Source organism: Arachis ipaensis, chromosome B5, assembly GCF_059453495.1.
Source record: "Arachis ipaensis isolate K30076 ecotype BB chromosome B5, ASM5945349v1, whole genome shotgun sequence".
NCBI lineage: Eukaryota > Viridiplantae > Streptophyta > Magnoliopsida > Fabales > Fabaceae > Arachis > Arachis ipaensis.
Window position 1 is genome coordinate 151,680,742 of NC_142440.1, and position 25,394 is coordinate 151,706,135.

Consider the following 25,394-nt stretch of genomic DNA (forward strand, 5'->3'; position numbering starts at 1 on the left):
TGTGATTATAATTAATATGGGGCCTGCTACACATACAAGCAAAGAGGCCCTACAAGTTTTACAAGTTTCCAGCCCACACTTCATTAAACACGCGCACTCATCTCTCTTTGAATGGAACGTAAATTACACGCGCCCCACTCAACGGTTGCTCTTCGCAAAATAGCGCTCCTTAATGGCGCACTCTTCCACTTCTCCAAGCCCTTCGAAGAAAACACAAACCGTCCGTTTTCGAGCAACATTCCAAACTGCAGAGATAGGACTCGTCGCGAAGATTAGAACTCTCCATCAACACAACATAGAACTCTCGATCAACAATCTCCAGAAAAAACGAAGTTATAATACTCAAGGTACGTTACGTTACTATTTTACTCATATTGTATATTTTCCACATTTCGAAAATGAAGAACTAGGTTTTACTATTCTTCTACGTTCTTCTAGGTTTTACTGTTCTTCTTGTTCTAGGTCTCATTTTACAGTTTTTAATGTTCTACTTGTTCTAGGTTTTATTGTTATTCTTGCTTCTAGGTTATTCTGTTCTTCTTAGTTGTTCTAGGTGTTACTGTTCTTGTTGTTCTAGTTCTTCTGGTAACTGATTTTTGGGAGTATATTGCGTGATTTGGTGGGTGTATATTGAGTATTTTGTTGGGTGTATATAGCATAATTTGTTGGGTGTATATTTCTGAACCGATATACTGTAATATAGTCAACAATTGCAACTGTTCTAATATTTGCTTGTCCATGGGTGTATATTGCTTGACCTTGTAATGTTGCTTGACCTTGTATATTAATCCATGTTTGAGTGATATCTGACTGATATCTATGGGTGTATCTGACTCATATCTATGGGTGTATCTTACTGATATCTATGGGTGTATTTTCAATTTCAGAAAAAATGGCAGGCAGAAACCAAGCTGAAAAAAATGTAAGAACAAATATATGTCTTAGATGAAATCAGTTTTATATAATAGAAATATATCTGACTATAATTTTACTTTGTTTACAGCAAATCAAAGACCTTAAGTGTGCAACACATTTGTTAAGTGAGAAATTCAGAAACATGAGCGAGGAGAAGAAAACAATTGTTAGGAATTTGGGATTTGGTGGCCTGATGCACATCCCGCCGCTAAGGGTGCATCACCAAATTGTCAGATAGATTCTAAGGATATTGACACTGATTAATGTAAATGTTATATAGTCCTGTAACAAATTGAACACATGCTGTAAAAATTTTCTAATTATAATCCAGTTTATTGTAAAATTTCTTTCAATAATTAAACTCTCTCTGCTGTATTCAAAATGTATGAATTACAGGTACTATAATATGAAGGAAAACATCAAACCAAATATACACCCATAACCTGCTATTTTTTACACCCAAAGAAAGTTGAATATACACCAAAAAATCTATCTCCCTGATACTTTATCCTTAAAACCCTAAACCCTAAACACTTAAAACCTAAACCTTAACCCCTAACCTGTAAACCCTAAAACCTAAACCGTAAACCATAAAACCCTAAACCCTAATACCTAAAACCCTTAAACCGTTGTAAAAAAAACAAACAGTATTTTATAACATAAAAACAAGATTCTGAAGTATATATATGTATATATATGTAAAATGTGAAATACAAGAAAATTCAGAAATACACCCAAAAGAGCACTGCTTTTACACCCAAAAGAATGCATGCTCTCGCTCCTTTGTGTGCTTCTCATCCCTGCCCAGAAGTGGTGATCCAGATAGATTGGAATCTATCTATGACGGTCTTCATAGAGATCTGCAGAATACACCCAAACACAGACTATAAATACACCCGAAAAAAAAATTAAATTTACACCTCTGCTGCAGATTTTAAACAAACATTACCTGAAAGCCACTTGTTGTCCACAAGACCAAAATTCAGCAGAAAATCATTCCAATTCTTATCAAATAAGTCTTTAAGCACACCTACGCTTCTCGCACTTCTCTCGTAATGTAATTCCTCACATCCTTTTCAATAAAATTTAACAAACTGGTCATCAACAGAGAGAGGCTGCAGAATACACCATGTCAAAAACAAAAAATACACCCAATCATGTCTGATCTAATACACCCGAACGACAACAACTCAACTAAAATAACAAAAAAAGCCATAAACTGTAAATACACCCACACCTCCCCCAAAAATACACCCAAAAAAGTCTGATCTACACCCGAGCATCTGCTATAAATTGCAGATAATTAATCAAAACTAATACATTAGATTCAATCCACAGATTTATGTTCACGCGTTAGTTTCACAGTCAATGCTCACGAATTATTCAGTTACACAATGCTATACAAATAACTGCAACAAAATTCAGAGTAATCATATGTAAATCGCTCTCGCTCCTTTGTGTGCTTCTCATCCCTGTCCAGAAGTGGTGATGCAGATAGATTGGAATCCATATATGGCGGTCTTCATAGAGATCTGCAAAATACACCCAAACACAGACTATAAATACACCCGAAAAAAATTAAATTTACACCTCTACTGCAGATTTTAAACAAACATTACCTGAAAGCCACTTGTTGTCCACAAGACCAAAATTCAGCAGAAAATCATTCCAATTCCTATCAAATAAGTCTTTAAGCACACCCACGCTTCTCGCACTTCTCTCGTAATGTAATTCCTCACATCCTTTTCAATAAAATTTAACAAACTGGTCATCAACAGAGAGAGGTTGCAGAATACACCATGTCAAAAACAAAAAATACACCCAATCATGTCTGATCTAATACACCCGAACGACAACAACTCAACTAAAATAACAAAAAAAGCCATAAACTGTAAATACACCCACACCTCCCCCAAAAATACACCCAAAAAGTCTGATCTACACCCGAGCGTCTGCTATAAATTGCAGATAATTAATCAAAACTAATACATTAGATTCAATCTACAGATTTATGTTCACGCGTTAGTTTCACAGTCAATGTTCACGAATTATTCAGCTACACAATGCTATACAAATAACTGCAACAAAATTCAGAGTAATCATATGTAAATCGCTCTCGCTCCTTTGTGTGCTTCTCATCCCTGTCCAGAAGTGGTGATCCAGATAGATTGGAATCCATATATGACGGTCTTCATAGAGATCTGCAGAATACACCCAAACACAGACTATAAATACACCCGAAAAAAATTAAATTTACACCTCTATTGCAGATTTTAAACAAACATTACCTGAAAGCCACTTGTTGTCCACAAGACCAAAATTCAGCAGAAAATTATTTCAATTCCTATCAAATAAGTCTTTAAGCACACCCACGCTTCTCGCACTTCTCTCGTAATTTAATTCCTCACATCCTGAGGTTGGATCATCCATTATCTTCAAAACGAGTTCAAACTTTGATTTTAGAAACCAAAAAATCGAAAAGAAAACAAAGCTGGAGTTACAGAGAGAGGAACTAACGTCAATGACGAAGAACAAACCAGTGAGGAAGGAGGAGAAAAGAACGATTGAAAAAGTAGGGGAAGACGCGCGAGAAGAAGAACGAGCAAATTTGGAAAGAAGAAGATATATAGCGCGTGTAAGGGACGTAGCACTTGCAGCGTGTTTTGGGGGGTTAGGGGTTAATTGACTTGTAATGCTTACAAGCCCTAATCGTTTGTATGTAGAGCTTTTCCGAATTAATATATGTATTGCCCACAAATAAATTAGAAAATTAAATAAATTTCCTAACAATCTCCCACTTGGGCTATACATATATTCTTTCTTGATATAATCACATCTTATAAACTTTATGCGCGCATCTGAATGCTATTTCTCTCATTACTTTAACAATCTGGTCCGTCTCATATATTAGATATGGAACTACCGCAGCTTTAATCACATTAAATGCCGTGACTAAACCACGCCAATCACCATCCTAATATACTCAACGACATAGATCAAATTTGGATGAATAATATGGAAATTACATGCCAAGTAATCTCATGCATGTCTATTTCCGGCTGGTCCAACTTTAAAACTTTATTGAGATCAAACACAATACAAATATTGTAAAATGAACATTTCATATAACATGAAATAAACCATCAACTTAATTCTGCAGAAAAATAACTCAATATCTGTCATAGGACATATAACATAAACTCCCACTAAACCAAGGCATCACAACTATTGACACCCATCCGAGCAGTGTGCTCATGAAAGATTTTAGGGATCAATCCCTTAGTTAATGGTTCTGCTAGCATATACTCTGTTCCTATATGTTCTATGAAAATCTGTTTTTCTTGAATTTTCTCCTTGACAACTAAGAATTTGATATCTATATGCTTCAATTTTGTCAAGCTCTTATTGTTGTTGGAGTATAATACTGCTGACTTGTTGTCACAGAATATCTTTAATGACCTTTCAATGTCATCTACAATACGAAGCTCAGTGACAAAGTTTCGCAACCATATGCCATGAAATCGGAATCAGAGTACCCAATGATCTTCAAAATTTCTGATCTCCGATAAATAAGCATGTAATCCTTTGTTCTCTTTAGATAACGCATTACGCGTTTAACAGCTATCCAATGATCTATGCCTGGATTGCTCAAGTATCTACCCAACACTCTCACTATAAATGATATATCAGAATGTGTGCAGACTTGAGCATACATTAAATTCTCTAGTGCTGATGCATAAGGTTTATCATGCATTGTTGTCTTCTCAAGATCATTTTTAGGGCATTGTTTGAGACTGAACTTGTCTCCTTTAGCTACGGGTGTGTCCATTGGTCTACAATTTTCCATGCCATATATACTTAAAATCTTTTCGATATAGTTATTTTGTGATAATCCAAGAATACCTTGAGAACGATCTTTTAGTATCTCGATTCCTAATACAAAAGAGGCATCACCAAGATTTTTTATTTCGAATTTGTTCGATAGAAATTTCTTAGTTTCATGCAATAAGCCTATATCGTTGCTGGCAAGTAGAATGTCATCAACATATAAGACCAAAAAGATATATTTACTCCCACTGAACTTGCGGTATACACACTCATCTATGATATTCACCTCAAAACCGTATGAGGTAATGACTTGATGAAACTTGTGATACCATTGACGGGAAGCTTGTTTGAGACCATAGATGGATTTCTTTAACTTACAAACCATAGATTTTGAATCACCTGATACAAAATTTTCTGGTTGTACCATATACATCGTTTTATCAATGTCACCATTGAGAAACGCTGTCTTTACATCCATCTGATGTAGCTCCAAGTCAAAATGAGCTACTAGTGCCATTATGGTTCTAAAAGAGTCTTTTGATGATACTGGAGAGAAAGTCCCTTTATAGTCTATGCCTTCTTTTTTAGTAAAGCTTTTAGCGACTAGACGAGCTTTATATCTCTCCATATTACCCTTAGAATCCCTTTTGGTTTTAAATATCTATTTACAACCAATTGGTTTCACACCCTCAGGTAATTCTACGAGATCCCAAACGTCATTGTCTTTCATAAACTTCATCTCTTCTTTCATGGCATCGATCCACTTTTCAGAGTTAGAACTTTGCATGTCTTGAAGAAAATTGATTGGGTCATTTTCTGTCAAACCAATGCCATCCTCATGTTCTTGGAGATAGACAACATATTCATCCGAAATTACACTTCTCCTTTCTCTTATGGATCTCCTTAATGGCACTTCTTGAGGTTGTTGAGTTTGCTGTATGGGTTGGGGTTGAGGAGGGTTCTCATCATTTTCTTGTACTGTAGCAATATCTCAAGTAACAACAATATTCTCACTGTTCTCTTGTACTGCAACTGGATCTACAGTAGGATTCTCATTTTGCTCTTGTACTATAACTGTATATTGAACAACAATAGGCACAAGGATCTGATCATTGTCAGTTACAGAATCCTCATCAAAAGCAACATTCCTAATATTTCCTTCCCCCCAAACTCAACATTCTCAAAAAATCTCGCATTTCCCATTTCAAAAATAGGCCTTGATGCAGGATTGTAAAACTTGTACCCCCGTGAGCGCTCAGCGTAACCAACAAAGTATCAACTAATTGTCCTTGAGTCCAATTTTCTTTCATGCGGCCTATAAGGTCGCGCCTCAGCTGGACATCCCCAAATATGCAAATGCTTTATACTGGGTCTTTTCCCAGTCCAAATTTCATATGGGATTTTGTTAACTGCTTTGCTTGGCACCCTATTAAGGATGTACACTGCGGTCTTTAAGCCTTCTCCCCAGAGTAATTCAGGCAAGGAAGAATGACTAATCATACTTCTCACCATGTCCTTAAGAGTTCGGTTCCTTCGCTCTACAACACCATTCATGCTAGATTTGCCTGACATGGTGTATTGTGGAACAATACCACACTCCTATAGGAAAAGAGTAAAAGGTCCGGGACGTTGTTCACCTGAACCGTCATATCTTCCGTAGTATTCACCACCACGATCAGATTTGACATCTTTAATTTTCTTTTCAAGTTGAAGTTCAACTTCAGCTTTTGAAAGACTTGAAAACATCCAAGACTTGGGACTTTTCATGAATTAAATATAGATACTCGTAATGAGAGTAATCATCTACGAACGTAATAAAGTACCATTGTCCATTCCAAGAGACAGTAAGGAATGGGCCACATATATCGGTATGTATCAGTTTTAAGACATCTTTAGCTCTCTCGGCACCTAATTTCCTTTCGTTTATCGTTTTTTCCTTTATGCACTCAATACATACTTCAAAGTCTGCCAAATTTAGGGGTCCAAGAATTCCATCCGACACGAGCCTCTGAATTCTCTGTTTAGAGATGTGACCTAGGTGTTTGTGCCATAATGATGCCGAATTCTCATTTAATTTTTGTTTTGTACCCGTTTGCAGTATTTCATTATTATAGGAATTTAAATCAAGCCTATATAGATTATCCACCAAATGATCAGAGCACATATTATTTGAATTATAGAAGAGACTGACTTTATTGTCTCCGAACGAACAAAAATAATCTGATTTGTCCAAACGAGAAACAGAAACCAAATTTCGTCTAAATGACGGTACATAAAATGTCTCTAATAAATTCAAGTAAAATCCACTCGTGGAACATAATATAAAGGTTCCTATAACTTCGACTGCAACTATATTTCCGTCTGCCACATAGATATATCTTTCAGCATAATTTGGCGGTCGGCTCCACAGGCAACCCTGCATAGTAACACTTACATGAGTAGTAGCAGCAGAATCTACCCACCAAGTATCAACAGGTGCATAACTTAAACTAGCCTCAGAACAAACGAAAGTAAGAATTATACCATTCTTTACACGCCAGGTGGCATATTTGGTACAATCCTTCTTCATGTGTCCCACCTTCTTACAGAAGAAACAAGTTGAAACTTCATCTTGTTTCTTATCCTTTTTCTGCTGAGAAGGCACATCTGCAGTAGTATCACGCTTTCTGTTATACTGAGAAGATGAAGCTTTTATGTGAGCACTTTTAGTCTTATCTTGCTGTAGCCTCTCTTCTTCTTGCACACAGTGAGATATAAGCCCATTTAAGGACCAAGTGTCCTTCAGAGTGTTATAACTCACTTTGAATTGCCCAAAATGTGCAGGAAGGAAAATCAAAATAAAATGCACGAGTAAATCTTCAGACAACTCTAACTTTAGTGCTTTCAATTTCGAAGCAAGATGAGACATTTCTATAATGTACTCCCTTATGTTCCCTTTACCTTTATACCTCATGGAGACAAGTTTGCTCAAAAGACTACTTGCCTCCGCCTTTTTATTCTTAGTAAAGAATTTTTTAACATCTTTTAGGAACTGTTTGGCATCTTTATCCTCAGTAATTGAGCCTTGAAACGCCTCAGGAATTGAGTGTTTCATGATCATAATGCTCATTCGATTGGATCTCTCCCACTTCTCTATTTTAACCTCATTGAGATTTTCCGGAGTGGAAGTGGGTTTCTCCTCTCGAAGAGCTATATCTAGATCCATACAACCGAGGACAATCTCCACGGTATCCTTCCAAACTTTAAAGTTTGAACCATTCAGCATAGGAATACTACTAATTTGTGCAGAAACATTGGTAGCTAAAGCCATAGTTTCTGGATTAGAACAAATAAATATGCAGTAAACATTAGTTAAATAATGGGAAAAAATCCATATTGAGATATTTAGAACAACATTAATTTTCAATCTTTGGATAGAAAAATTAACTGTAAGTGATACTCTCATGCAGTAATCAAATATTATCAAAATTCCTATCACACATTAAGCATTTCTTTGGACCGACTTAATGCGCACATGGAGATTTAAACTTCGCAGCCTATTTATTACCACATATATTTTCTATTAATTGGCCAAACAATAACCTTCCTTTGAGTCGATTATTAACCGCATAATTAATAGAAAATAAACAAAAGTGTGCTATGCTTATTATTTGGTCAAACAATAAACTTCCTTTGGGCCGATTATTATCCGCATAAATAATAAGCATTACTTTATTCTTAATTAATTACCCAAACATGTATTTATATGTGTATATAATTCGGCCAAATATAGACCTTCCTTTGGGCTGACCAATATTCGCATGAATTATATAACACCATATTCCTAATGTTTTGAATAAATCAATTTTCACAAAAAAAAGTTACTTTGACAGCATAATATTCAATTAATTTATTTCAAAACCAAATCTTTATATAATTAGTGGATATAATAATCTTTATTATTACTAGTTTTCGTATATAACAATAAAAAAAATACTTAAATCCTAAAAGAAATTAAATTTTAATGATGTGTTTTCAAATTTTTTAAAAAATATGATTATCAATTTTTATGAGTATCAATTTTATATATATATATATAAACTAAAACGTGCTCAGCATACATTATAAGCACGCAATAATATATATGTATAATAAATTACCAACAGTGTATATATATATATAAAAAAACTAAAACGTTCTCAGCATAGATTATAAGCACGCAATAATATATATGTATAATAAATTACCAACAGTATATATATATATATATATATATATATATATATATATATATATATATATATATATATATAAACTAAAACGTGCTCAGCATACATTATAAGCACGCAATAATATATATGTATAATAAATTACCAACAGTGTATATATATATATATATATTATTAATCTTTTTCACATCCTGATTGATTGAAGATCATAAGTAACACCTTCAAGCTAAGCCTTCAAGTTCTGTTTGCATGTGCAGAATCCTTGAGAATAAGTAGTGCTTTGTCGCTACTCATGATTATATAAATATAATTTCCCTCTTATGTTCTGCTCCTAATTAATAAATAACAATAAGCTAAGGTTTCATCTATTTATAAAGTATAAGACACTGAACTAAAAATATAGGGATATAAAATTATGAATAATGCTATCTATTTAAGTATTTTTGTTAATTAAATTTAATTAAATTAATTTAAAATTAATAAAAATTAATTATTGATAGTATTATTTTAAATTTTATTATTTAATTTAGTTCATAAAAATTTAAATATATAATATTATTTTAAAATTATATGTAATAAATAAAATAAAAATAATTATCTTGTGTTTGTTCTATCGAAAAGAATATAAAAATTAGCACATCTTTTTTTATTGTTATTATCAAATTTTCATAATTAATTTTTTTATCTTATTTTTTTTAAATTTTGTGTTAAAAAAGATAAATTAGATTTTTTTATTATTTGTTCTATTTTATATTGAGTTTATCACCAAATAAAATATAAAATATTACTTTTATATTTTTATTTTTTGTATTATATTTTTAATATTTTATCTTATTTTGCTCTTAAAATTAAACGCAATCCAAGTGATTACGTAAAATTCGGTCAAATCGTAATTAATTAAATAATAAATTAAATAGGATCGAATATGGTTAGAAAATTTAGCAATCAAAATTTCATAATTTAAATATGATATTTGGATTCAGTGAATTTTTCTGAGTCAGAAAACATAGTTTTCTGCATAAAATGCGCACTGAAAATTTGACCGGCAGTACCGGCTACGATCTGTCTAGCTGAAAAAATTAATTAGAAGTAAATAATTTTAAGAAATAAGAATTTATAATTTGGAAAGATAGAAATATTTAAAATATGATTTAAAACAAAAATCTTAAAAGTTTTGGCCCAAAATTAGGCCAACGGACTAAACTAAGTGAACCGGGCCCAAGACCCAACATATATAAACATTAGTTATGAGCATTTCAGCTCATTAACCTTAAAGAAAGGGTGTGGGGCGCTGAAATGGAGAAGAGAGGAAGAAGAGAGAAAATCATAACTTCATCAAACTTCAAATCACCATAACTTTCTCTCCAGATCACCGATTGAAGAGTCGTTTGCAGTCACGCGTCGCTCTTCTCATTCTCTACAATTCTATCTAAGTTTTGTGGTGAGTATTCCACTGTCCTCTGCCTAATTTTCATTGTCCCCCTTAAATTCGAGTTTGGTTATGGGTGTTGAGTAATTTTATGATTTTGGTTGTTTAGGAGTGCTCTAGTATGAGCCATTGGTGAGTTCCATCAACCAATTTCGTGGGTTAAGGTAAGAAACCCTCTAATCCTTGTGATTTATCAATTTCATGAATCCTAGGTTGATTATAAGTGTGAAAATTGATTTGGGTGATTTTGATACACAATTGGAAGATTGATATTGCTTGTGGAGCCTTGGTGAGGCTTGGAGCTAAGGGTTAGTGCAGACTCCCAAGAAGAAGCTCAATTATTTTGGCTACAAGAGGTACGGTTTAAGTTTCATTTAAGTACCGTGTGGTGTGATGAGAATTCCTAGGCTAGATACCCCTAGGATTAAGTTTGGATTGTGTAAATGGTTGGTACCAATATGTATAGTTGATATGTAAGGTAAATTAATGATTGGGTCGAGAATTGTGTGAATTTGTATGTTTGGTGTGTTGAAAATTTGATGAATTGGATAATAAATATTGGTTTGTGGAATATGCATTTAAATTGAGAATTTGGACCGGAGGCCGTGAATCTTGGGCCGGAGGCCGGAAAGAGGTAAGGAAGGTAAGTGATGTATGTATTGTGTGATGTCATATGAGATTGAATGGATATTGAATATTGAGTGTGTGAGTAAAAGGGAGGAATGTGGAATAATAAAAAATTAGGAATTTAGGAGGGAAAGGTGACGAAATTGAATTGAATTGTGTAGATGAGGTAGGTTTGGTTATGGTTGAGTGTAATTATGTGAATGTGGTTGGTTTGCGGTCATTTGGATGAGTGAAAATGAATTTGGCTTATAAACATTGGAATAATTGGTAATTTCTATTTTTGGATAAAAACTGATTTTTGACCAACTTCGGCGGTCCGTAACTCGACCCTCAGAGATATAAATTCTTTAAAACCAAATTTTTATGAAAGTTCATTCAATGATCTTTCCAACGGTTCAGAAATGGTTGAAAAAGGAATTTTGTAGAAGAAGTTATGTGCGGCGGGAGTTTGAGGCTTGAAAATGAAATTCTGCAACTTTTTAAACTTAGTAAAATTTTTGGTAAAACATACTCTGACGCGCACGTATGGCCGATGTGCACACGTCACTCACGATTTTTACTCTCTCACGCGTGCATCTGGCCGATGCGTACGCATCGCTGTATTGATGCAGGTGCGTGGTATAAATTCCAGAGAGTTGTGATGGTAGCGTGCCGGTTTTGTGCGAGGAGCACAAAACGCATCCACACGTATGTGTGGCTGATGCGCACGCGTCACCCTACCTCTCTACTTCCCACGCGTGCGCATGGGCGACGCTTACGCATCAGTCGCTTTTCTCTGCTTCCCATGCGTGCGCGTGGGCGACGCGCACGCGTGACCTCATTCTCAGCAAAAAATTGATTTTTGAGTTTTTAAAGCCGAATTTCAGACATCTAAACCTCCATTTTCATCCTTTGAGTCCTAAATTTTTGTAGTATGCCTAGTAATAAAAAGAAGATAGGACATGTGGTAACTTGTGGATGAAGTAAAGTGAGAATCAATGATGAATGATGAGGAATGATGATTGTATGAGTTGCTGAGGATGATGGTGAAAGTGTTGTGTATGTTATGAGCCGGATGGCTGCGATAAGCATTGAATTATGGCTGAGTATGTATGCCTATATGACTAATGATTAAATGATTATGATTGATTGAAGAAGCTTGAACATGTGGCGAGTATGCCGGAGATGCATATATGATTAATGAATGAATGTGGTAAATGAATAATGATGGAAAATGTTGAATGTGAATATGCTTGTGTTTTCTCTCTGGTTGTAAGGGTGACAGGCACCGATACCCTCTAATGGTGACAGGGCACAGATACCCTCTAATTGTGATAGGGCACGGATTCCCTCTAATGGTAATAAGGCGCAACAGAGAGACTGTGCCCGGGTAGTAGGCAGTGGCATTGTCCACTTGCTCCAGGTTATGAGATAAGGAAGGAGAATTATGATAAATGAGTTTAATTATGAAGCTTTGAATGAATGTGTATTTGTGATACCTGCATAGTAGCAAGGATTGTGGTTCGTCCTGCTTGCTCCGGGTCAATGCTTGAGATACCTGAGTAGTAGCAAGGATTGTGGTTCATCTCGCTTGCTCCGGGTCAATGCTTAAGATACCTGAGTAGTAGCAAGGATGGTGGTTCGTCCCGCTTGCTCCAGGTCAGAGATTGTGACGCCTGGGTAGTAGCGGTAGTAGTAGTTATCCCACTCATTCCAGGTTAAGATTTTAAACACCTGCCTGGGTAGTAGCCGCAGTAGTGGTTGTTCCACTGGCTCTGGGTTAAGCGGGTAGTAGCAAAGGGGTTGTAGCTCAAGCCCACTTGCTCCGCATGAGTGTTTCTGTCCATGGTTAGCTACCAGGACGTGTCGGGTTGGCTATATATATAACTGACAGATGATATCATCAGCCATAGGACAGGCATACATCATTTGCATATGTTTGAATTGTTTGGGTTTGCCTATTTATTTTGGATTGCTATATCATATATGCTATGTTACCTGATTATGTGATACTTGTTCTACTTGTACCTTAATGTGTATTACTTGCATGTATTGCTTGTGTTTGTATAACTGAGAGGTCCCTCATGCTGGTGTCGGTTGACACTGAGGGCTGTTCTTGTTGAGATGGAGTAATGATATGATTAATTTAAAATGATGATTATTGAATGAGATAATTTGAGCTCCTTGGGTAGACGCAGTGAAGTAATTTTACTTGCTCCAGGTGAGGATATGAAGTATTGATATAGAATTGTTGAGACAGAATAACTGGTGATGGTTTTGTTTGTGATTCTAATTCTGATTCGTTGGAGAGTTAGAAAGTTGGGAAGCATGAGGAAGATGAATTAGATTTAGCATTCCCTTATGACAGTTGCCTATTTATGGATTAGCGAGAACATATGATGAATATTTGGTGAAAAGAAGTTTAGGATGCTTAGTGAGTTTTTATTACAATACATCGTATTTATTTGACACTTTTACCGTACTGGGAACCCATGGGTTGGGGATTCTCATTTCGTATATATCTCTTGTTTTTCAGATGTAGGTCCAGGTGCTCAGAAGTGAGCTGTGGTTCATCTAAGAGATGGCGAAGATCTTTATATTCTCTACTTTATATTTTGTTTAGAATCTCTCTACCTTCACTTTGAAATGCCTATATTATGTATTGAACTCTTTGAACTTGCCTATAGAGGTTTTATGTTTCTTTTGGGAGAGATTAGAAAATAATGTTGTCAACTACTGTTATATTGTACCCTAGCCGGCTTAAACTTCGCAGGTCGTGACTAGTGGCTATTTACTTATGTTATATATCTATATAATGTCCTTCTCTTATTCTTCTTTATGGCTTTATTTGTATATCGCTTTCGACTTCACGCTTTATCTTTAGTTGTCGATACGTGAGCGTTACGAATTCGCGATTTTATTTTTACTGCATTTTAGACTTCTCAATTAATACTTCTTTCAATTCTACTTATAAATTATGTATTAAAAATTCCCCCTTGAGAGTTGTACCACCTTATTATCAATGACTTATGACTCGAGTATAAGAATTTGAATATTAGAGTGATATAGATTCCGTAATATATAGTTTGAATAACTAAAAAAAAAACATAGACACATAAAAATTAGGGGTAAGTACGATTTTGGTCCCTTAAGTTTAGTGCCAGAATCGAATTCGTCCCTCTTGTTATTTTGCCATTAAAGTCGTCCTTAATGTTTTTTTTCGTATTAAAATCGTCCTTTTTATTTTTTTTGGACAAAAATACCCTTACCACTACCAACATAATTACTTCCTCCACCACCACCACCAACACCAACACCACCGCCACAACCTCCACCACCAGCACCACCACCAACACCGCCGCCGTCTCCCTCCCCCTCCCCCCTGTCCCCTTCCCCCTCCCCCTCCCTGCCTCCCTGCACCCCCACCCCCACCCCCACCCCCGCCCCGCGTTCCCTCCCCCTCCCCCTCCCCGTTTTCCCTTCCCCGCACCCCCACCCCCACCCCCACCCCGCGTCACCCCCCCTCGCCGTCTTCCCTTCCCAGCACCCCCACTCCCACCCCGCGTCACCTCCCCCTCCCCGTTTTCCCTTCCCCGCACCCCCACTCCCACCTCGCGTCACCCCTCCTCCACGTTTTCCCTTTCCAGCGCCCACACTCCCACCCCGCGTCACCTCCCCCACCCCGTCTCCCCTTCCCCGCACCCACACTCCCACCAGGCGGCCCCACCCCTTCCCCGTATCCCCTTCCCCCCACCCTCCACCTCCACCACCACCAGAGAAGCAGAAACAAAGCAGAAAATCAACAAATCCAACACAAATTTAACACAAGCAAAAATAGAAAGCAACAAATCAACAAAGAAGAAGAAGAAGGTGATGGTGGTGCGGTGCGGTGCCGGAGGGCGGCAAGGCGGCGGCGGGACGGCGAGACTGCGGCGGCGGGACGGCGGCTTCCCTTCCCCCTTCATCGTCATCATCATCAGAGTTCTTGAGGAGGAGGAGGCGACGACGAGGTCACGGCGGCGATGACGGAGGCTCCCCGGCGCCGTCCTCGTCCCCCTCTTCCCCTCCCCTCCCCTCCCCCTTCGTTTCGTAACCCTTTTCTTCTCCCACCCCCAACGCGTTTTTACGCGTTTTCTTTTTTTTTTTAATTTTATAATTTTTATTATTAAAATAGGATAGGGGTAGTTTAGGAATAAAACAAAAAATTTTATTGAAAAGGACGATTTTAATACGAAAAAAAACATTAAGGACGACTTTAATGGCAAAATAACAAGAGGGACGAATTCGATTCTGGCACTAAACTTAAGGGACCAAAATCGTACTTACCCCTAAAAATTAAAATATAAATACAATAATATATAGAATTATTTTCTCTTAAAAAATATTTAAGAATGCTTAATATTTAATAAAAAATAAAAAAATATATTTTTATATTTAAATATTTATTAATATATATTATTAAATTAAAGTACATATTATCAATATTCATTATTTTTGTTATAAATGCAGTTTCATTTGTGCTAGATATTTTATATCAATCTCAATAGTTTTAAAGTTAGTAACAAATAGCTTGAAATTAAAATATTATCTTTCTCTTATACAATGCAATATTTTTTTTGAAGTTTTATATATATGTATTATTAATTCAATTTTCTATTTTCCTTATCTATCTCTAACTATATATATACTAAATATTGTCTATTATTAAAAATTTACTTATTTATTAAAAATATATTTATAATATAGAGTTATGAAATAAAACAATTTCATGCAAAGTCGGCGGGCCAGATGGATAGTGATGACCATGTGCTTGAAGTCTTGAACAGAAAAGGAAGTGGTGACTGGTGAGAGATCTTCTAATTGTTTGTTTTGACTTTTGATCAATGCTTCTTTGGTTATGTCATCTTTGTTTCTCACTTTCAATGAGAGTGGAAATTTATGTATGTGGAATTGCTCCACGTTATACCTTGGTTCTCCTTTCTAATTTCTTAGCTACCACTCATAAATGCAACCACCACAAAAATAATTAATTAGAAAAAGATGGTGGGGTACTAAGCTAAAAAGACATCTATTTATGGAAAAAATTTTAAATGTTCTTGAAACGTGAATGTATTGTTTTAATAATTTTAATAGTTGATTTTAATTAATATTATATATATTATAATTGAAATTAATGATTAAAATTATTAAAATATGAATATTTTAAGAATATTTAAACAAATTATTTATATAATTGTTACTGATCATTTGGTTCTTGTCTCATGATGAGTCATTAAGGAAGGCAAGATATATATCGAGTTTTATATACAATAATATTAAAATTGAAGAAGGATAAATGGTGTTAGAGATATAATTATTTATTTATTTTATTAGTTTAAGAATTTAAAAAAAAAAAGTATTTTTATAATATTATGTTAAATTTGTATAATTGTTCAAATTTTAAATTATAATTTGGCCTGAAATATAAGATCAAATTTGTCTATTGATAATTTGGGTTTTAGATATGTTAGTTGATGTTGCTGTAATATTATATTCTGTTATTTTTTGTTGAAATTTAGATTGAAAATCTGATGATGATTCTTTTCTTTTTGTGTATTCAGAAGTTAGTGCTGAAATTTAAACTAAAAATCTGATGATGATGATGATAATGTTAAAATTTTTACTTCTGAAGTTGTTGCTTTTGGATTTTGGTTGAATTATTGTTGATCGGGTGAATATTTGGTTTTGATTTGGCTTGAATCTAGAATATTGAATGTTGTTGGATTTGTTGATTATTATTTAAGATTGTACAAATTTTTTCATGTATCTTATTCTGTTTTTGATAATTTAAATTCAAGCGTTGTAAGCTAGTTTGAATTTAATCTCAAATTGAGACGGATGAATCACTATAAAATTTTGACATAATGTTTAATAAAAGTACTATTTGATATGAATTTGTACGAAGAGATAGAGAATTAGATAAAAAAAATAGAAAAAATAAAAGAAAAATTTTTAGAATTAGAGGTCAAAGAAAAAAAATAAAATTTTTAATTACATCATGATTATATTATTACATCATATGATTATTTATAATATAATTTTCTAATTGAACTAGCAACTAGGTTTAATACTAATCTTATCAGAGCCATAAATTTTAATGAATTAAAAGAGCTAATAAAAAAGTATATGTGTTATTTATAAAAATTTAGTAAAAATTAATGTAATTATTCCTATCAGGAATTTTTTCTCCGGAAGAAAATGTTTAATTTATAAAAAAGTCAAATGATAATTATGGATCTCAAAGAATACATAAGTTTTTAAATTTTAAAAAAATTTAGATATTATTTATGTTAAATTTTATACTAATAAAAAAAGACATAATGTTCGGTTATAAAAAATTTTAATGAGTAAAAATATAGATAAATTTAAATTTTTTTGTTTTTAATTCTATATATATAAAATATGTTGTTATAATACACGTGAAATACTTTTTCTTTTGCTTTGACTAGATCTAAATATTTTTATAATCTAAAAATATTTTTATGCAAAAAAATTCTTTCAATATATCTTCCTTCCAAATCTGGAGAATTTGCTATCAGTATATCCAAAACACATACATCAATCATCAATATATTCGAGACACAAAAAATGACACTCTCTAATTAGACTTATATTATTTTGTCTTTATTATAGTTTATAAATTTATTTTGTTAAATGTAATAAAAATGTCTACTTTAGCTTACTATTATTAATTAACTGATATTGTTAGTTTTATAAGGATGTTTTTTAATAATTAAAATTTAACATATATAATTGATTAAATCATGTTATTTTTGTCAAAATTAAACTAGACAAATTAATTTGACCGAAAAATGGTGAATCAAATTTTAAATTGGTCTAAATTAATATTATTTTTATAGAAAAATGACTAAAATACTTTATTATATATATTAATATTATTTCTGCGTTTCACGTTCATGGTTGCTTATTGTCTTTGGAAAATTAGATAAAAAATTGGGTAAAGTATATTTTTTGTCCCTGAAGTTTATTAAAAATTTCAAAAATACCCCTAAGTTTTAATTTGTTTCAATTTTATCCTTAATGTTTTCGATTTGCATCAATTTTATCCTTATCTTCAAATTTTTTGGTCAAACTATGGTCAACATTAATTTTTTCCAATAACACCCCCCAGACCCTATTCTCTTTTATCATCATCCCCAAACTCACTCAGCAACAGTCCCATCCGGCCATCCCTCACTCCCTCTCTGATTATCTCTTCTGCCGTGTAGTCTATCTCCAGAACAACTCCCTCTCCAGCCACTTCCCTCTGCCACTCCTCAACCTCACCAACCTAACCTCGCCAACCTCCAGCTACTCAACCTCTCTCATAACCTCTTCTCCGGCACGCTCTTCGGCCACATAACGAACTTCCTCTGGTACCTCTCACACATTTTCCGGTGATGTTCCAATGAACTTCTCCTCCAAATCTCAACGCCAGCTCATTACCTTGTCCTACAATGACTTTTTCGGTGGGATTTCGGTCACCATCGGAGCTCTAAAAAAGCTCGAGCATCTCTGACTTGACTCCAACAACTTCCATGGAACCTTACCTTCAACACTGCAAACTGAAAGATATAACGCCCCATGAGAAGAGAAGGTTGTTGATTCCCAACATGATTCCAACGAAGATGATAAAGGTAGAATTTTTTTGTTGAAATCTTTGAGAACAAGCTTGAAGATATATACGGTACCCACAAAGAGAAGAAAGTAATTGAGAATCAGAAGGGACATGTACCTCTTATTTGTTATGGAGTTTTGATCTGTTGTTGCATGAAGCTGTTGTTGTGTTTTGTTGTTGTTGATGTTGCCGTTGCCCATTTTTTATTTTGCTTCTTCTTCTTAAATGTTGATGGATTCGATTTCAAGTGCTTCGTAGTACTTATTGGTTGGAGCCATGGTCAGGGGTCGGTGGTGGAATGCTGGGTCTTGTAATGGAGTCTTCTCCAGTTCTCCATGAAAGAGAGAAGGAGGATTTGATATACATCACTTGCGGTAGCCGGAGTTGGGGCGCAAACGGCGGCGGGGATTTTGGGTAGTTGTTGTTCTTGATAATGATGAAAGAGAGTTCTTGATGATGATGAAAGAGAATAGGGTTTAGGGGGGTGTTATTGGAAAAAATTAATGTTGACCATAGTTTGACCAAAAAATTTGAAGATAAGGATAAAATTGATGCAAATCGAAAACATTAAGGATAAAATTGAAACAAATTAAAACTTAGGGGTATTTTTGAAACTTTTAATAAACTTTAAGGACAAAAAATATACTTTACCCTAAAAAATTTATTTCTTTTTTACCAATCCTACCCTTCATTTTCTTCTATAAAAAGAATACCACTAACTATTATCTTCACAATAATTCTTTGTAGTTTTTCCTACTTCTTCATAGTTCTTAGTTACAATTTTTTTTTTCATTAAAATAGTTCAAATTTGTTTTAATCACTAGCAAATTGAATATTTTAATTTTTTATTATTTTTAATACTCATTTTCATATTTAAATTTTTATGTTTTTATTGTATTTTTTACTTATATTTTTTTATTTATATAATAAATATTTTTATATTATTTGTGTAGTGTTCTGATTTCTCATGTTATGTTTTTATAAGCTTTTCTATTATTTACTATACTATTTTTTATAGATATATTTTTTATTAAATCTTTTTTTAATTTTTGTTTGGCTTTGTTCATATAATTATTTATTTATTTTATTGTATTTCTTTTATTCATATGACAAATGTTGTTGACCTTTTTTTAAAGATATTTTTATTATTTTTTTCATATGAATTTTTTTTCTATCCTTTCCTGCATTATATTTATGTTGTGTATGAAATTTTTTTATTTTTTATTTAATTTTATTCATACGAATTTTATTTATTTTTTATTGTATTTTTTTATTCATATGATATATGTTGTTGATTTTATGGAATTTTTATTATTTCTTATCTGTATGATTTTTTCTATTTTTTAATGTACTCTATTTTTGTTTTGTATTAATTTTTTTATTTTTTATTATGACTTTATAAAAATTTGTAATTATAATTATTATATACTACGTTTATTATCAAAATTTTGTATAATATAAATTATGATCATATAAAAAAGGACAAAATAAATAAAAAATTAATTATAAGTAACAATAAAATCATAAATAATAAAAATTTATAGTCCAAAATAATACTAAATTAAAGAGTACTAATAGTACTAGAAAAATTATAGAATATTTTCTTTTTGTTTGATATTATAAAATTTATAGTACTCTCTTTCATATTTTTTTATTGTATTTATTTTATTTATATGATAAATATTTTTTATATTATTTTTGTTAGTATTCTGATTTTGCATACATATAAAAAAAATTTATTTAAATTGATGTCTGTTTTAGTAATTTTTTATCTAAAAGTGATTTTGAGTAGTATAATCCAAACAATATTTATTTTACTATAATCAATTTTGATATAAAGATTGTCAAACATAAATCACGTTAACTCAAACTTACTTTTCATCAAAATCAATTTTACAAAATCAATTTTATGCAAACTCCTGTTTACAAACTGCAATCCAAAACACTTATTTGGATTAGAAAGAGAAGAAAATATTTAAAAAATCAATAAAGGCACATGTTTTTTTTTTTTAATATCAAGCTACAACTGCAATGTCATAAAAGCTAAGCTAATCAAGTTGCCAAATGAGAATTACAAAAAGATTTTGGAAAAATTCAAAGATTTTTAACTGCCACAATCATATTTTCTTCAAATACATGTATGTTGGATATTAAAAATAATGCATTTTTTATCGGGAAAATAATTAGAAAAGATCAGAGTTTAGAATCAATAATCCAACATCATTCTTCAATTACGACGTACACTTTTCTCTCATTATTCTTCATTTATATATGTTTTATTTGTATTATTATGAGCTAATCTTGTTAAGTTAGGACAAAGTTGTAGTCTTTTATGTGAACTACATAGTTATATATCAATTTAATTAGGTATCCTTTAAAAATGGTTCAATATTCAGTTTTTTATTACAAAAATTTAAAAAAATTAAAATAAACACATTTAAAAATTATGAATAGATTTATTATCTTTTTAAAATTAAATACACATTCAAAATACAAACTAAATAAAATTTATTTAAATTTTAAATTTTTGTTTCATATTTAATATATTTAATTATTAATATATTATAATTTAAATACATATCTAAAAATAAAATTATTCAAAATTTAAAATTTTGATTTTAAAATTATAAAATAAACTTTAAATCGTCTAATTATTAACTAAACCCGTACAAAACACTCAAAGAAGTCATCCTCGGCGCACATGGAAAACCTCAGAGGCGTACATTGAGAAGTCATCGTCCACCGTCGTTCATCTGCGTCACCTTCCTCTTCCGCGCTCATCCTCGACTCTCCTTCCTCCTTCTCGGTGCTCATTCACAACGCCACATTCCCCTTCGTTAACACTCATCTTCGTCGCCGCCTTCTTCCTCCTCGTCGCCGTTCGTCCACATCAACGTCGCCACGCCAAGTCTCTGACACCGTTATTTTTTTTGGTGACTAACACTGTTATTTTTTTTATTATTCTGCATAAGTTTTTTATTTTTTTTGAAATAAAAAATCGAATAAGATGGCTTGAAGAGATTTTCATATATATTGCAATGTTAAATTATTTTTGCATGTGCAATTTCTGTATTTTGGAAGTGTTTTAAAAATATTTTCTGTATAACTTTATAATTTTAGATGTGTTACAATTGTTTTTTAATGTTTAAATTTAAATTTTAGATTTATGATTTTGGATGTGTTTTAAAAATATTTTTTGTATAACTTCATAATTTTAGATGTGTTACAATTATTTTTTTAATGTTTAAATTTAAATTTTAGATTTATGATGTTGGACGTATTTTAAAAATATTTTTTGTATAACTTAAAATTTTAGATGTGTTACAATTAAAAAAAACAAAAATTAAAAATATTTTAGTTTGTGTATATAATTATATTCGACCATTTATAACTAGAAAATAGTAAAACAGATTCTGTATTTTATCAAAAGTACAATAAGTAAGGGATTAATTTTTTTCTAAATGTACTGACTTTGAATTCTTTTTTTTTACAGATACAAATTAGAATATTGTAGCAGAATAGAAAAAAGAAGAAAACCGTGTTACAGAGAGAAAAAACGTAAAAGAAGAAAATAATAACTAACTATAAAGTGGTAGGAAGTTAGAGAAATTTTAGTTTTTAAAATTTAAATTAATTTTAATTATAAATGTGTATCCTACAAAATAGGAATATGTTTTAATTAAAAGATAATTAAATAATATTAAAAGCTGAATTTTATTATACAAATAGCATTTTTCATTATATATCAATGTCAATAATACTTGTTTTGATTTATGTGTATATAATTGACCTTAATGCTATTAAATATTTGATCACTATTTAATTTAAATGATATGTTGATTTACAATGCATTTAAAAAATAGTTTCTAAATAAAGCCTAATTATAAACATTATAAATTAAGCAAAAACTAATAATAAATACATGTAATTTATGTGGTTATTATACGAGTTTTACAAAATACAATCGTTTATTCATATAAGTTGACATTTATATGAGTTTAAAAAAAATTTTGACTGAAAATTATTAAAAACTAGCTTAGAAAACTTAACCAATGTGAAATCACAATTAAGAAGTGGAGTACCATAATTTTTTTTGGTGACAGTGGAGTACCATAATTATTTATAAATATCCAATTTCATAATATGGTAAAATTAATCATCCTAGTATTTATTTTACTTATTTAAATTCTTAATTCTAAATTTTGTCTTTAATTAACGTCTTTTGTATTTCAAAGATCTTATTATTATCCAATTGCAATTTAATTAAGTTAATTTCAGTAATTAATCATTTTTTATGAAAACGATACTCTATTTATTAAACTACTCTTTCACTTAGTCACCAAAAAAAACTACTCTTTCACTTTAGTCCATGACAAAATAAAAAAGTTTTGTGATCCACAAATTCAGCGTAACAGAATACATAAATTTAATTACAATTTTAGTCTTTATTATCTTATCTTTAGTTGTTCTTATTTTTAATTGTTCTTATCTTATCTTTATTTATTTTTATCTTTTATAAAAAAATACTCTATATATATTTAGTTTTAACTTTATAGTTTACAATTCAATCAATGTAACAATTAATAAAAGTTTCTAACGTGCTTTAGAATAATTTTCCTAAAGAAAAACCAATCTGCTGTGGAAAGCTTCATCCATTCTTTCACCCCTATTTTCCTCTTCCTCCCACCCTTGCTCTCCAAACCTTAAATCTCTAAACCCAATTTCTGAATCGATAGATTGATCGATTAATGGAACGATCCTCAGATTCTGCTTGAGCGTTTTTTAATCGGAAGACGCGAAGATGGTTCTCGCACAGCTCGGAGGGAGCATCTCGCGTGCTCTCCAGCAGATGAGCAATGCGACGGTGATCGACGAGGAGGTTCTGAAGGAGTGTCTCAACGAGATCACGCGAGCTCTTATCCAGGCTGATGTTCAATTCAAGCTGGTGTGCGACATGCAGACCAACATCAAGAAGATTGTCAAACTCGAAGATGTCGCCGCTGGTCACAACAAGCGCAAAATCATCCAACAAGCTGTGTTTAACGAACTATGTAAAATGCTGGATGCTGGGAAGCCTTCTTTCACTCCAAAAAAAGGGAAGCCAAGTGTCGTCATGTTTGTTGGTTTACAAGGATCTGGAAAAACCACAAATTGTACAAAGTATGCGTATTATCATCAGAAGAAGGGCTGGAAGCCAGCACTTGTATGTGCAGATACATTCAGAGCTGGTGCATTTGATCAATTGAAGCAAAATGCCACTAAAGCTAAGATCCCTTTCTATGGAAGTTACATGGAGTCAGATCCTGTGAAAATTGCTGTGGACGGTGTAGAAAGATTCAAAAAAGAAAACTGTGATCTCATAATCGTTGATACCAGTGGACGCCACAAACAAGAAGCTGCTCTTTTTGAAGAAATGCGTCAAGTTTCAGAAGCAACGAAACCAGATCTTGTCATATTTGTTATGGATAGCAGTATTGGTCAGGCTGCTTTTGATCAGGCTCAAGCGTTTAAGCAGAGTGTTGCAGTTGGAGCTGTAATTGTTACTAAAATGGATGGCCATGCAAAGGGTGGTGGTGCTCTTAGTGCTGTTGCGGCAACAAAGAGTCCTGTCATTTTCATTGGAACAGGAGAACACATGGATGAGTTTGAAGTTTTTGATGTTAAACCTTTTGTAAGCCGACTGTTAGGCATGGGTGATTGGTCTGGGTTTATGGACAAAATTCATGAAGTCGTTCCTATGGATCAACAGCCAGAACTGCTTCAAAAGCTGTCTGAAGGAAACTTCACCTTGAGGATTATGTATGAGCAGTTTCAAAACATACTTAAAATGGGCCCTATCAGCCAGGTGTTTTCCATGCTTCCAGGATTTAGTTCTGAATTAATGCCAAAAGGCCGTGAGAAAGAAAGCCAGGCAAAATTTAAGCGTTACATGACAATGATGGACTCAATGACAAATGAAGAGTTGGACAGTTCAAACCCAAAGATCATGAATGAATCTCGGATAATGCGAATTGCTCGGGGCTCTGGTCGTCAAGTAAGGGAAGTAATGGAGATGTTGGAAGAATACAAGCGTTTTGCGAAACTCTGGAGCAAAATGAAAGGGCTTAAATTCCCAAAGAAGGGTGACATGAGTGCCCTATCTCGAAATATGAATGCCCAACAAATGGGCAAAGTCCTCCGATCCCTCCTCAGATGATGCAGCAAATAGGTGGCATGGGCGGGCTACACAGCTTGATGAAGCAAAAGACATGATGGGAATGTTTGCTGGTGGCAATTAGTTTAATTATTTATTAATTGAAATAATACCACACATTCAAATTTTTTTTTTACTAATTAAATTCAACTAAATTAAATAATAAAATTTAGAATAATATTAACTATAACTAATTTTTATCATGTCAAATTAATTTAGTTAAATTTAATTGACAAAAAGATTTAGATGTATAGTATTATTTTTAGAAAAAGTATAGGAAGCTAATAAAATATTTATACAATGTGTACAATGAAAGTTTAGAGATGTCTTACTTAATATTAGAGATATAATTATTACTATTATCTTTTTCCATCAGCTGAAATTTTTGGAATGAGTGATATCATGACATGGTATTAGAATTTTAAATCCAAATGGTCAAGAGTTAATCCCAAAATCATGGGTGATGTTCATTTTTTAACTCATATAGCTCATTGTACACATTGTAGGACTCTTATTTTTATTATTTTATTATTTAAAACAATTCAATAGGTATCCTTT

At 32.6% G+C, this 25,394-nt stretch overlaps 1 protein-coding gene, 1 long non-coding RNA gene and 1 pseudogene across 2 annotated transcripts; 2 read left to right on the forward strand and 1 right to left on the reverse strand.

Moving 5' to 3' along the window:
- Window positions 1-291: 291 nt before the first annotated feature.
- On the forward strand, window positions 292-1,025 carry LOC148566235 (uncharacterized). The gene is made up of 3 exons (XR_015883516.1): window positions 292-347; window positions 888-922; window positions 1,004-1,025. It is a non-coding gene; the product is annotated as an uncharacterized LOC148566235 (long non-coding RNA).
- A 5,836-nt stretch (window positions 1,026-6,861) lies between these two features.
- LOC148566236 (uncharacterized) lies at window positions 6,862-8,068 on the reverse strand (annotated as a pseudogene).
- A 15,248-nt stretch (window positions 8,069-23,316) lies between these two features.
- Window positions 23,317-24,921, forward strand: LOC107644512 (signal recognition particle subunit SRP54 2). The gene is given in 3 exon segments (XM_021103026.2): window positions 23,317-24,821; window positions 24,824-24,881; window positions 24,884-24,921. Coding segments are annotated over 3 exon segments (1,473 nt in total). The 5' UTR covers window positions 23,317-23,444.
- Window positions 24,922-25,394: the final 473 nt, after the last annotated feature.